General features: G+C 38.3%; 1 protein-coding gene across 3 annotated transcripts in view; it reads left to right on the top strand.

The window, feature by feature from the left end:
- The window catches only part of LOC117293371 (WD repeat-containing protein 19-like), a 51493-nt gene that overhangs the window by 11679 nt on the left and 25563 nt on the right, over positions 1-14251 (top strand). For all 3 annotated transcript variants that reach the window (XM_033775669.1, XM_033775668.1, XM_033775670.1), the window contains exons 5-9: positions 1281-1361; positions 2440-2552; positions 3448-3621; positions 7556-7799; positions 10981-11095. In XM_033775669.1, coding sequence (XP_033631560.1) covers positions 1281-1361; positions 2440-2552; positions 3448-3621; positions 7556-7799; positions 10981-11095 — 727 coding nt within the window. The remainder of the gene's footprint in view (positions 1-1280; positions 1362-2439; positions 2553-3447; positions 3622-7555; positions 7800-10980; positions 11096-14251) is intronic.

The following is a 14251-nucleotide window of genomic DNA, read 5'->3' as shown; positions in this document are numbered from 1 at the left end:
TTTATGCTAATAATTATTTTGAGTAATTACCAATAGTGTCCACTGCCTTTAAAAAGAAGTTGCTTTATGACTAAAAGTAATTCATCATGGGTTATTGGCAGAGTAGTATCTTTCCTCAAATCATGCTGGGGCACTACATGTATGTGGATCGGGTTTTCAGTCCCTACCTGACTATGCGGGTTACAACACTGGAATATTTCTCTGGGGTTTTCCTCCCACATCTAAAACTGAAACTTCCCTCCTTTCCATTGTTCTGAACATAACTTTTTAAATTGTTTGTGCCTTGATTGGTTTTCTGGAGATGTGCGCATTATAAGGCCGTATGATTAATATCCAGAACAAGCCATTTGTGAGTTAGATTTGAATAATGTCTGGTACAATGATGTGCTTAGTCACTATGTACCGCTTACATTTTGAATTCCTCAGACTATAGAGACAGTTGCTATGTCAAATGGTTCGGGCCAAACGTTTGTATAGCAACCTCCAGATGAGCAGACCCTGGTACCACTGTGCCGTAGTGGTACGGACGCTGACAACCGTCTAGTACAGGGGGGGATAAGCCCATGTGGGGTCCTGAAGTGTTTCAGGGGTAAGGGATTGCTCAGACCAACACAATGCTGTCTTTGACACCAGTGACTTCTCAATGGGTAGAACTTCTTTTATGTGTGTCCATTTCCATCAGTTTACAAGGAGAAAACAAACACCCCAATCCAGGTTACTATATCAATCGTTTTATAGTATTGACGAGGCTCAAACTACACTCCCAGAATCGATACAAATAGTCAAGTTTATTGAGCACGGTTCCCCTCAACATTGGGACATAGACAGAGAGAGCGAGTGAGAACAATGAGGCACCGAACTACCCGCTATTAGTTAATATATTCTTCCATCTTAACTGGGTGAATTTGATTCCCGCTATTATGCATCTCTTAACAATAATAGAAAACAACAACAAATAAACATTTCCATCACATAGTATTACACTGTGAGAATCACATGATTATAACACCGATTAATATGATACACGGATGAGAAAGAACTAGTTTTGGGCACAAACGCACGCTGTCCTCACGGCGAGGTGACTAAAGTCAAAATTGTGCACATGCGCGGTATGATTTATTATGGGTTTCTTACAGTACCATACACATCCATTCACAATTGTGTGTAGGTGTTCACGGCCTCTAGCGTAAAATACGCCCCGAATCATAGTCTTGCCCCGAATCATAGTCAAATCTAACATGCAAATGACTTATTGAAGTGTTGTTGGTTTCATTCTGCAGACTTCGTTGAGAATGGATCCATCTGATCTACAGTTCTCTGAGATGAAGACAGATGAGAGGAATCCAGGAGGAGATACGACGGTGAGTTGCTACTTTCAAGAAAACAATATTTCATTCAGCTGTCTTAATAATAATATTAATAATAGTGGCTTCTTGTATAGGGTGCATAGCCATCACTCAGTGATGCTCAGGGCGCTTTAAAGGAACACGTTGCCTTGGATCGGTCGAATTGGTCTAAAAAAAAGCGTTTGTAACCGTTTGTTATAAAATGCATATGGTTGGAAAGATGTTATTAAAGTAGAATACAATGATCCACACAATTTTGCTTCGAAATTTCATTGTTTCCCTTTTACTGTGCGAACTAACACGGTCAGCCATTTATGGGAGTCAAAAATTTGACTCCCATAAATGGCCGACCGTGTTTGTCGATGAGGTAAAAGGAAAACCATGCAATTTCGAGGCATGTTTGTGTGGATCGTTGTATTTTACTTTTACAACATCTTTCTACCCATATGCATTTGATAACAAACGGTTACTGACGCTGTTTATAGACCAACTCGATCGATCCAAGGCAACGTGTTCCTTTAACATACAGTATTTTCCTGCAAGGTATGTGGGATTACGTTTGAAGTGTGAAACCTACTCCTTTTACATAGCACCCTGTAATGGTTTACAAGGTGTTGTGGCGCAATATGCTGCCAATCATATCTTTATAATGAAGTTCAGTTAAAGGCAGTGGACACTATTGGTAATAACTCAAAATAATTTTTATCATAAAACCTCACTTGGTAAACAGTAATGGGGAGAAAGAGGTAATTTTCCATTAATTTGATTTTGAGACCTCAGAATTAGAATTTGAGGTCTCGAAATTAAGCATCTGAAAGCATACAACTTCGTGTGACAAGGGTGTTTTTTTCTTTCATAGTTATCTCGCAACTTCGACAACCAATTGAGCTCAAATTTTCACAGGTTTGTTATTTTATGCATATATGTGTATATACACCAAGTGAGAAGACTGGTCTTTGACAATTATCAATAGTGTCCAGTGTCTTTTATTACATTATGTGGGTTTGAATCCTGGCCTGGTCAGTTGCGACACTTGAAGCCTTGATCAAGGCACTTTATCATAATTGCTTCTACCATTTTCTTTATTACCCAGGTCAGTGCCAGTGTTGGGAAGAAAACGTTATTCCTGTTCAACTTGGAGGATCCTGATAACCCGATAGAGCTGGCCTTCCAACAGCGATATGGCGCCATCATTGCCTACAAATGGTGCGTAGACTAAGCCTTGGCACTGTTTCAAAAAGTCACAACTGCTCCACTGCTATAGTTTGTTTTTACCCTTACACCTATATGTATTAAAGGTAGTGGGAACTTTTGGTCATTATACTCAAAATAATTTTTAGCACAAAAACTCACTTGGTAACAAGTAATGGGGAGAGGTTGATAGTATAACAAATAGTGAGAAACGGCTCCCTCTGAAGTAACGTAGTTTTCGAGAGAGAAGTAATTTTCTGCAAATTTGATTTTGAGACCTCAGATTTAGAATTTGAGAGGTCGAAATCAAGCATCTGAAATCACACAACTTCGTGCAACAAGGGTGTTTTTTTCTTGTCATTATTATCTCGCAACTTCGACCACTAATTGAGTTCAAATTTTCACAGGTTTGTTATTTTATGCATATGTTGAGATACACCAAGTGAGAAGACTCGTCTTTGACAATTACAAATAGTGTCCAGGGTCTTTAAGCTTTGTATACTCGGTACTTTCTCGAGTTATGTGAACAAAATCCATGAGCAAATTACTCGGTGGGATTCAAACCCATGACCCTTTGCTAGAGCAGATGTGGTTATGTAAAAATATATAATGTTTATGCCCCCAAATTGAAATTTGAGAGTTACTGCAGTAACACTTCTGAGATTGTGTATTCCTATTAGAGCCTATTTTTCCGGCATGGTTATATTCACTCAGAATTGTCGACGCTATCTAAAATATGCAACCTTTTGAAATGAAATTTTTACATGATATTTTAATTGTATACTTCTACATTTATGTAGGATTAAAAGAATTCAAACGGTTCCAACAACCAAAGGTATACTTTCCCTTTAATTCGATTCCATGTTTGATTGGTAAGATGTTAACTTTTGGGGTAATATATTCCTCACAGGTATGGTGACGGATACATCATGCTCGGTTTTTCCAACGGTTATTTCATCGTCATCTCGACCCACCTCAAGGAGATCGGTCAGGAGCTGTTCCAAGCTAGAAATCACAAAGACAACCTGACGTCCATCGCGATATCGCTGTCTCTGAACAAAGCTGCTTCTTGTGGTGATAATTGGTAAGAAATCCGCCGTCGCTTTCACAAAACTCTTCCTAAAACTTAAGACTAATCTTAGGACTGCACTGTAGCATGCAGACCTTAAATCCTAAGTTAGGACGAGTTACTTTGTCGGACGAGTTACTCGTCCTAACTCGAGATAAGATGAGTCCTAACTCTTTGTGAAATCGACCCCTGTCGCCGTACTCTGGCGCCTGATTGATGTATTGGTTCTTCTTTTGATCCTTATAGATAGCGTAGACCCTAGCCCAGGTAGAGTAGGGGGTTGATACAATGCCAATAATTTTAATACAAAATTATTATATTGTTTTTACGTGTTTAAATTAGCTAAAACTTGTTCTTATAATTCTTTGTGTGGGGATGATTTGTACAAGGTTGCTGGAATTTGGTACTTGTAATTTCATGCAATTTGTTCAAGTTTGAAACAATTTTTAGTATAAAAGTTACTGAAAACAGGTATGGCGGACGTGATATGCCGGTCACACGCGGCGACTGATGCCACGCTCACCATGAACGTTGGTGGTCAACGGGTTTACGTGTAAACGCCGCGTCGCCTAAAAAATGCGCACTTCACTGAATAATACGCGTTCTATTTCTATGGTCAATACACACAAATTTACCCAAGCCTTATAGTGTTGTAGCATTGTGTCCGCCATACCTCAAAAAGGCTTAAGGCTAAGGCTATGTCTCCGACTCTTGGGTTTTGTTTGATTTTGGTAACACCCCATAAGAAGGGCTCTCTCCAAAATTGATCATGGAGTTCTAGCCAGAGGTGAAGCTTAAGCAGAGGTTTGGTAAAAGGCCCTGGGCCCAATTTCATAAAGCATGTAAGCACAAAAACTTGCTAAGCACGGAATAATGTACTTGGAAGAAACAGGTAACCAGCAAAAATTTCATTGAAATTACACTGTTGCCACTGATTCTCAACTCATTATGTGCTTAGCAAACAAATTTGCTTAGCAATATTTTTTTCTGCTCAACAGCTTTATGAAATTAGGCCATGGGCCTAACTTCATGGCACTGCTTACCCTAGAATTCTGCGCCATAAAATATGTGCTTTACAGGTTGCTGTAAGCGCAGAATTCTGCAGTAAGCAGATCATTGGAATTTGGCGCAGGCCCTCCCACTTCTATTCCCAAAATACAAATTCATGAGCATGGAGGACAAGGTGTTAGCTAGCGAGCCGTGCACGCCGTGTTAGCACGGCCAGATAATAATAATAAATAATAATAAATCTTATAAAGCGCTGGTATCTAGAAAACTAGATTTGAGATTGGATTTGAATGAAGAAATGTCAGGTTGTGATCTAAGGGTGAGAGGCAGGTCGTTCCACAGGCGGGGGGCTGCAACCGAGAAACTTCTATCCCCATAAGTTTTCAACCTGGAAGGTGGAACGGCGAGCAAGTTGGCATCACTGGACCTTAGCTGGCGAACCGCTTATACGGCAGGAGAAGCCTCTGCAAGTGCAACGGGGATGAAGTCTCTGTCATACATTGGTATGTTGTACAAAGGAGTTTGAAGATGATGCGTTGCTCAACAGGGAGCCAGTGTAATGCTTGAAGAACCTGGGTGATATGCTCAAACTTTTTTGAGCGTGTTAGGATACGAGCTGCAATGTTCTGGATTCTCTGAAGGTGATGCAAGGTGGAAGCTGGAAGTCCATATAAGAGTGAGTTGCAGTAGTCGAGCCGAGACGTTACAAGTGCGTGAATGAGTTGCTCTGCTGTTTTGTCAGAGAGCAATGAGCGGATGTGGTTTAAGTTCTTCAAGTGGTACATGGCGATGCGGGAGGAGTTTTTGACGTTGGTTGTGAAGTTCATGTGCCTGTCAAAGATGACACCAAGGTTTCTAGCTGTGTTGCTACAAGGAATGACATGGCCATCAATCAGGATGCTGTGAATGGTGTTGTGACGATGTTGACTTTGGGAGTTCAGCAAGAGGATGACTGTCTTGTCGCTATTGAGTTGAAGTTTGTTTGCGACCATCCATTCCTTAACTTCGGCAACACACGCTTCTGTACGGGCAACTGCAGTGTTTGCGTCCGTGGAGACAAATGGCAGATATAGTTGTGCGTCATCCGCGTAAAGCTGAACGGACAGACCGTGGTTACGAGCAATGTTCGCAACAGGTGAAAAGTACAAGGAAAATAACACTGGACCGAGCACTGACCCCTGAGGGACGCAAAAACGTGGTGTAGTGTTGGACGAGAAGGACCCGTCAATTTTTACATTTTGGGTGCGATTTTCCAGATATGAAGTAAACCACTTCAAAGCAGTTCCAGTGATACCGAAATTGTAGTGAAGACGTTGAAGGAGGATTTGGGGGTCGATAGTGTCAAAAGTTGGGCTGAAACCACGGGCAAAATTTTGATGCACGGCTTGGTTGAAGCCGTGCTGTCTAATAATTTCAGTGAACATTACTGAACTTCTTTTATTATTTTTTGGCTGTTGAACAGTTTAAAACAGCAGTGAGTAAAATTAGATTTGGTTTTACCAGATTTCCTTCTTTTTTTTTAATCAAAATTTCAACGACGCAACCATAAAACAATCACTCGCAGTTGCCTCAAAATTTCAACGACGCAACCATAAAACAATCACTCGAAGTTGCCTCGAAAACGCTGACCACATTGCGACCACACAAAACACAACGCACAAACCACACATTACACAACGCACGTGCAAATTACACAAATGCAAGCAGACACGCAGACTTCCTTTTAATGGTCAGTCATCGTCATTGACCGACATCACCAGGCAGCATGAACTCCATGCACGCGTGGTATGATAGAGGCGAATTCACACGCGTTTTCGTTCAGATTGTTTTAGGTACCAATCTCACCTCCACGATCCTACAAACCATCGCGCTCTGGATTTTTCTACTATGACGTCAGTATCGGTAACTGAGTGACACACGGCGCAGTGCACCTTTTACCGTATACATTCTGCAGTTGCTTTGTAGATTGGTTCTGCAGTTTATCCCAACTCGACGGCGGCAAACATGACGATCTTTTTTTCCTGCTAGAAATTCAAGGGCACATCGTTTGTTTGTTGTAGAGTTTGTTTAAAACATTGAGACTTTTTTGGATTTCAATGTTTGCATTTCTTGGGTGTTAATGCAGTTGACAAACAATGTTTTTTTTCCGCTCGAAAGGTTCAAAAACTGGTTCATATTTCTTTTCAAATCTCAAGTCGGTTTTGCTGTAGACCTCCCAAATTTATTTTTCAATGCATGGTACGTTTTTTTGCCCAGTGGAACTACTTAAATGGCACTGTCTTTCATAACTGTTTGTTCTTTATTCTCCGCAGACTGTTTACAAATTGCCTTTGACCCAGTTTCAACAATTAAACAACCTATAAGACTTAAACGATATGAAACCTAAACAAATACTAAGGCAAATATTAGTTACCATGATCAGTCAGTTTCAATTAAAAAGCAAACAATTATGGTACATTTAAATCACTCTTGACATTTTGATTGGTTGCAAATACTTGTGTGAATCATTATTTTACATTAATTAATTGATTTGTTTAAAATAAATACAACAACTATTATCAGCTTCTTGACCTTAGGCCTATAGTTATGAAATCGATAGAAAATGAACATTAGTTAATGATAACTCGTACTGCATTATTTGACTCGCTTTTAAATCATTTCGGGCTAAATGGGTCCAAGCTCCATGGTCCAAGTAACTGCTTTGTTTGAACTGGCCTAATATTGCCCCAGAAACATTTTATAGAGTTTAATAATGTGTATTCGTTACAAGTTCAAATGAGACAGACTTGGCGCTGCGCACTCGTGTTGTGTGCTACGCACGCAATGTTTCTATTTTTTGTAGTGAGTTTAGGTTGCCCTCCCACTCTTTCAGTTTGCACTCCCACTTTCCAAATTCCTGGCTAAGACACTGATGGAGGATCTTTTTTGTTTTCCATTTCAGTATTAAAATTCACGACCTGTCAGACCTGAAAGAGGTGTACTCCGTCGTGACCTTGGAGGAGGAGTCCAAAGGACTGGGTCAGATCGGCTGGACAGATGACGGTCAACTCATGGCGGTCAGCTCAACGAGAGGGACTCTGTATGTCCACCTTACTAAGCTACCTGTCCTCGGAGACGCCCAGGGTACACGGCTGGCCTTCCTGACCTCTCTGCTGGAGGTCACGGTGGTGAATCAAGTTGAACAGGTATGGTGAACTGTGCGGATGAGAGATCATGGATATATAGCAGTGTGATGCTCACATTTTTTTCTTTCTTGGAAATGTACAATTTATCTCACAGGTCCTTGGAAGAATAGATTTTTTCTAATTCTCTAGTCTTTAAGAAACACATGCAACCAGTCTGTGACAATTTCATGAAAATTTCAGTATTTTTACATCGCATTATTACTCAAAATAATTGTTAGCATAAAAAGGTACTTGGTAACTAGCAATTTGACAGTATAAAACATTGTGAGAAACGGCTCCCTCTGAAGTACGTAGTTTTTGAGAAAGATGTCATTTCTCACTCAAATATTAAAAGACTTCAGCTGAAGCCCTTTTGAGGCATTTGAGAGCAAACAAAGTAATGCAACCAAGGGTGTATTTTCTTTATTCTGTTGCAAATTGATGACCAATTGAGCAAACTTTTCACAGACTTGTGATTTTATGCATGTTTGGATACACCTAGTGAGAACACCGGTCTTTGACAGTTACCAAACGTGACCAGTGTCTTTAACATACACTTACCATTCTTCATGCCTCATTCCTCAAGCACAGTATATTAACACATTATGTTACTTAAACTTTAATACTGTATATAATAATTTGTACGAAACAAGCAATTTCTTTTCCATTAACACCATTTTCTTTATCATAATTGTAACGTATGATTTCTTATTCTTGAACAAACCATAAGGAGGCTGCAGTTTTGCCACTTTGGGACGTGATACTGTACACTTCCTTGCATCAAACTAATTTTATACCGATTACATTATCTCCATGTCTCGCATTGCATTTGCCAAAAAACCTTAGCGCCGGGTCGGTCGCCGAAAGGCAAGTTTTCCTCCCATTTTCCTGATGATTATTATCAACTACATCGTTCAGCTTTTCTTCCCTAATCTCTCATTCTTTACATCTCATCTTGAAATAGCTTCATGTAGATTTCCTTCTCATGCTTTCCTGAGTAGTAAAGTAGCTCTTTGAGTACGGTCGTCAAGTTTTATCTTCTAAAAAAAAAACTGTTTCCCCCCATGATCTGCTGCTATCACTTGTGCTCTTTCAATCTTGCATGCTTGGCTGCTAAGTGCATATATCAAAGCTCACATGACATGCAGTCTTTCTTGCTGTGGAAACTGCCTCAGTACTGGGGGGCAGAAAGTGCAAATATTTTGCGGGATTGTACCTTTGATGTTAAACGCATGGGATTTTGCAACATTTAGAAAGATATTTGGCTGACGACCCTTGTCATGTTGCCGAACTCATTTCCACAAATGCATGTCTACCATTTTTCGCCATTTTGGAAGTAATTTTCTTTCTGTACATTTTGAATTAAAATGGCGGACAGGATTGGTGCATGTAAGGGAGAAGTGCAGAATTAAGCGTGTAACCCTTGGAAAACCTCAAAATCTTTGCTGCTAACCTCAAGTTACCACCAGTTTAATTTTACAATTGTCCTACTTTCTGCAAATATGAATGCAAAGTGTATTTTTACATTAATGGCTCTGTTTCTGCTGTGAATAATTTGCAAGAGTTGAGCACATCTCAACTGTTGTGATCTTTTCATTGCATCATTCGTGACATCAAAATTTGATGGCATTCGCATTCGCAGGAAGTACATTCTAACCCAGGCGCTACGCATTGTAAATAGGGGTTATTTGGACCATCGCAGATTTGTCCTTCACAGAAAAAAAGGGTAGAACAACACTTTTCAAAATTTTCAAGATGGCTGCCATTTTTTTGTACACAACATTTATCTTTTCAAGGACAAATCTGCAATGACCTTATAGCCAAATATCTTTCTCATGACATACTCTGACTGTGTACCAAATTCTATGCTTGTATCATCAACGGCACAATCCCACTACCTATCTGCTATACTATCAATAGCTCAATGTACATTAACTCTGCGTTGCTGTACTAGCCTTTTACATTTTTCCTGTGGGGGGACGATTGCCAGAAACTTTTAGAGCAAATGTTGTGATGTATTGAGTATTTTCATTTAATAGCATTAGCATGTACATGTACTACAGTGTTTTTAGGCCCAATTTCATGGCTGATTTGCTTACATGTACCATTGAATACCAGTGTACACACTGATTTAAGACTGGTTCATAATTCCTGCAAATGCGAATGTGACGCAATTTTTGACGTCAAAAGTTTGCAATAAATAATTTGCATCAGGTGAAATGTGCTCACAATCGCTGTGAGAACAGTTCTGTGCGGCAAAATTCTTATCGGAATGCTCTCGCAGGAAGTATGAACCAGGATTTATGTGGTAAGCAGGTTCATGAAATTGGCTGCCGGTTTAAAGAAATCTCTATAGACTTGAATTAACTGTAAGATCTTGCCTTGCAAGGCATGCATCAAATTCTCCACAATACGTCTTTTGATCTTGCTGAGGTGTCTTTGTAGCTTTCATACTACCATCTTCATTCTGAAGACAAACTGTGTATTTAATAGATGTTAGTTCGTAGTTTTCTTTTTTTAGGGCAAGAGAATTTCATGAGCTCTTTTTACAGGAAAACAATCCGGGAAAATCCTGGGAACTTGAACCAACCTACAGGCCATGCCATCCTTTGACTTTTCCTGGGTGAAAATTTAAAGCAGCTACTTTGTCCTTTATAAATGTCGGCTATTATGTAAATTCAACCGCCCCCTGAGATTATTATTATTATTATTGGTTTATTAAAAAACTTAGAAACTTGGCAGCCAGAAGCTGAATTGCGGTTAAAATTACAGAGCATAAGAAAATATATATTCTATTTTTAAAATTACAGAAAGACTATAAGATATTCAAACACTAAAATACAAAAATACTTTCCACTAGGGAGGCATAACACACCTCTTGCTAAAAACTCTGTTAAGTGCCATTTTTATATTTTTTAAATGTTTTTTTAAAAATTAAATTTAAAAAGATCATAAATAGAAGCACGACTTTGCAATTTACGCCCTTATAGCACTGCGCCGACAAAATTTAATTTCAAGGCATGCTGTGCTTACAATGAAGGTATGAAGTTTGTTGTCCAAAGATGACCAACATTTCCTTGAGAATTCTTTCGTCTACTTTTTTTTGTTGAGCTTCGTGCCTGGATCCACCTTTTTATTCAATTGACCCTAGAATTTGTGTATGGAATGTATCCCTTTTAAGATTGTTCCATTTTAAACACAGGAGCCTTCCATACAAGTCAACATAGAAGTGGAGCCCACGTTCGTTGCACTTGGACCGTACCACTTGGCTGTAGGGATGAACAACAGGGCCTGGTTCTACATGCTCGGAGAAAAAGGTAGTTTTTTTGGTGCTCGGTGGTTATAGAAAAAAATATATAAAAATAACACTGTATGGCATGCATGCTATGGATCAATCCTAATATTTTTTTTTCTTCTAAATAATCAGAAAAGTTTTATTAAATTGCTTGAAAAGACAGTGGATACTATTAGTAATTGTCAAAGACCAGTCTTCTCACTTGGTGCATCTCAACATATACATAAAATAACAAACCTGTGAAAATTTGAGCTGAATCGGTCGTTGAAGTTGCGAGAAAATAGTGAAAGAAAAAACACCGTTGTCACACGAAGATGTGTGCGTTTGGATGGTTGATTTCGAGACCTCAAATTCTAAATCTGAGGTCTTGAAATCAAACTTGTGTAAATTACTTCCTTCTCGAAAACTACGTCAGAGGGAGCTGTTTCTCACAATGTATTATACTATCAATAGCTCTCCATTACTCGTTACCAAGTATGTTTTTATGCTAATAACTATTTTGAGTAATTACCAATAGTGTCCACTGCCTTTAATGTTACCAAAATGGGTTAGAAAAATTTTGGAAATCAAATTAAATCAGAGTCCTTGCTGTTGTAGGTCATGAATTCACTGAAGTTGAATCTGGAGACAACGAGTGTAAGTTCTGCAAAATAATTAGTTGTTCAAAACATTTTGTTGAATTTTCTTCGTTACATATTGGAAATGTTTAATTTGTTTTTTATTTGTTGTCACTAATAAGAGCCCAGTTTTATAGAGCTGCTGAAGCAAAAAACATTGCTTTCACAATTTCTTTAACAGGATACCAGTCACAGATGCTATACGTAACATGGTATTTTAGCTGGTAACCTTTTTCTGGTATGAATAATTTTGTGCTTAGGTAATTTTTGTGCTTGAGCAGCTTTATGAAGTTGGGCCCTGTTATTCAAATCATGCCTCATTTAAATCATGCCTTATGAAATATGATGTTGAAATAATTTTGTTTCAATCTTAAACTTGATTGTTTGTTATCTAATGTGTTCTTTATTTGTTTCTTTGCACAAGGTTATTTGCAACATAATTTCCCATTAGATTACTATTCTATTTAGTTCAAATAAACAATGAGATAACTATTTGACCCGTCTCATTAAATTAATAATTTTCAAGGTTTTTAGAATTTTAGAAACTTGCTTCACGTTGGTCTATCAAATAATTTTTCTGCCAAGGTTTTGCTACTAAACATTGAGTTATATATTTAGTTCTTGTTTGTTCATTCAAACAAAAGAGCTGTCGATCAGTGTTCAACTGCAAAGCAAGAGTGAGAAATTAAGACAGTAAATATTTTGTTGCCTTGTATCGAGCGAGTTGGTCTATGATAAGCGTTTGTAACCGTTTGCTATGAAATGCATAAGTAAGAAGATGTTTTAAAAGTAGAATATTATGATCCACAGAACTATGCCTCGAAATTGCATGGTTTTCCTTAATATGTCATGAACTAACGCGGCACTCCATCTTTCTAACCATGCATTTTATAACAAATAGTTTCAAATGCTTTACATAGATCAACTCGCTTGATCCAAGGCAACGTATCCCTTGCAATTTAATGTTTCCTAGAATAGATTGGAAACCCTTTTCGGTCATGGAAAAACAATTCCGCCGTAATGTAGGTTGAATTTGGTGAACCACAGGTGCATTCCATCACATGTACTCACTTAATGTCACTTAACTATTCAGCTGGCATCTGTATTCAATTTAAATAAGAAACGCTACAATCTTTGCAATTAAAGGGAAAGTATAGATGGAAATCACGCTTAAAACGATTGGCAATGGTCCAGAAGCCTACGGCAGCGTTTTTTTTTTTCCCACTGAACTCGAGCGGAAAGTACTGAGTACAGTGCTAACACACATCAGTGTATTATGGGTAACACAAACTTAATATTCTTTTTTCCCGGTGCAAATTTAACATTATTAAATATAAATGTAGTTGTACAATGTACAATAGTAAAAGGTGATCCCGTTTTTTCAGATATCAGCAAAAGAAATTAAGCGAATATGTCCAGGTAGGAAAACTGATCCCCAGCAGGAATATACAGTCAAAGAAGTGTCATGCTCTTATTCATATTTTGGGGCATAACAACTGATATCTTTCTACATTACCACAATACTTTGAGTGAAATATTTCTCAATATTTCTCTTATTTAACTTGAATACAGATGCCAGCTGAATAGTTAAGTGACATTAAGTGAGTACATGTGATGGAATGCACCTGTGGTTCACCAAGTTCAACCTACATTACGGCGGAATTGTTTTTCCATGACCGAAAAGGGTTTCCAATCCATTCTAGGAAACATTAAATTGCAAGGGATACGTTGCCTAGGATCGAGCGAGTTGATCTATCAAAAGCATTTGAAACTGTTTGTTATAAAATGCATTCTGCGCCTTGAACACCCAGCAGGGTGGATATGTGCGCATTACAAGTCTTATTATTATTATTATTATTATAATTATCAAATGCTGCTGCAGGCTTCTAACCAATAGCTTCTATTACCATTAACTGTAAAGGAACACGTTGCCTTGGATCGGTCGAGTTGGCATGGTTGGTCTTTGAAAAGCATTTGTAACTGTTTGTTATAACATGCATATGGGTAGACAGATATTGTACAAGTTGAATACAATGATCCACACAAACATGCCTCGGAGTTGCACCGTTTTCCTTTTGCCTTGTCGACTAACACGGTCGGCCATTTATGGAGTCAAATTTTTGACTCCCATAAATGGCTGACCGAGTTAGTTCGCACGGTAAAAAGAAAACCACGCAATTTAACCATCTTTCCAACCATGTGCATTTCATAACAAACGGTTACAAATGCTTTTTATAGACCAACTCGTCCGATCCAAGGCAACATGTTCATTTAAAGGGTCGGTATTTTTTTCTAGCACAAAACACTATGTCAAGAGATTAACATTAAACTTTCACAGTTTGAAGATAATAATAGTAGATTACTTAAATATTACTTACTGAGGTGCTGTAGTCTTTGAGAAATGAGTAACACAATGTCACGAAAATGATTTTTGTCTCAGTTTGTTAACCAGTAATGGTATGTTATGGTATAATATCATAACTGGTTAATACATTTTACGTGCTAAAATAATTTTCATCTCACTGAGACAAAAATTATTTTGTGATTTGTTTTACTCATTT

This window comes from Asterias rubens, chromosome 8 (assembly GCF_902459465.1).
Source record: "Asterias rubens chromosome 8, eAstRub1.3, whole genome shotgun sequence".
NCBI classification, from domain to species: domain Eukaryota; kingdom Metazoa; phylum Echinodermata; class Asteroidea; order Forcipulatida; family Asteriidae; genus Asterias; species Asterias rubens.
The sequence above is the reverse complement of the archived record's forward strand: the minus strand, read 5'-3'. Positions and strand labels throughout refer to the sequence as shown.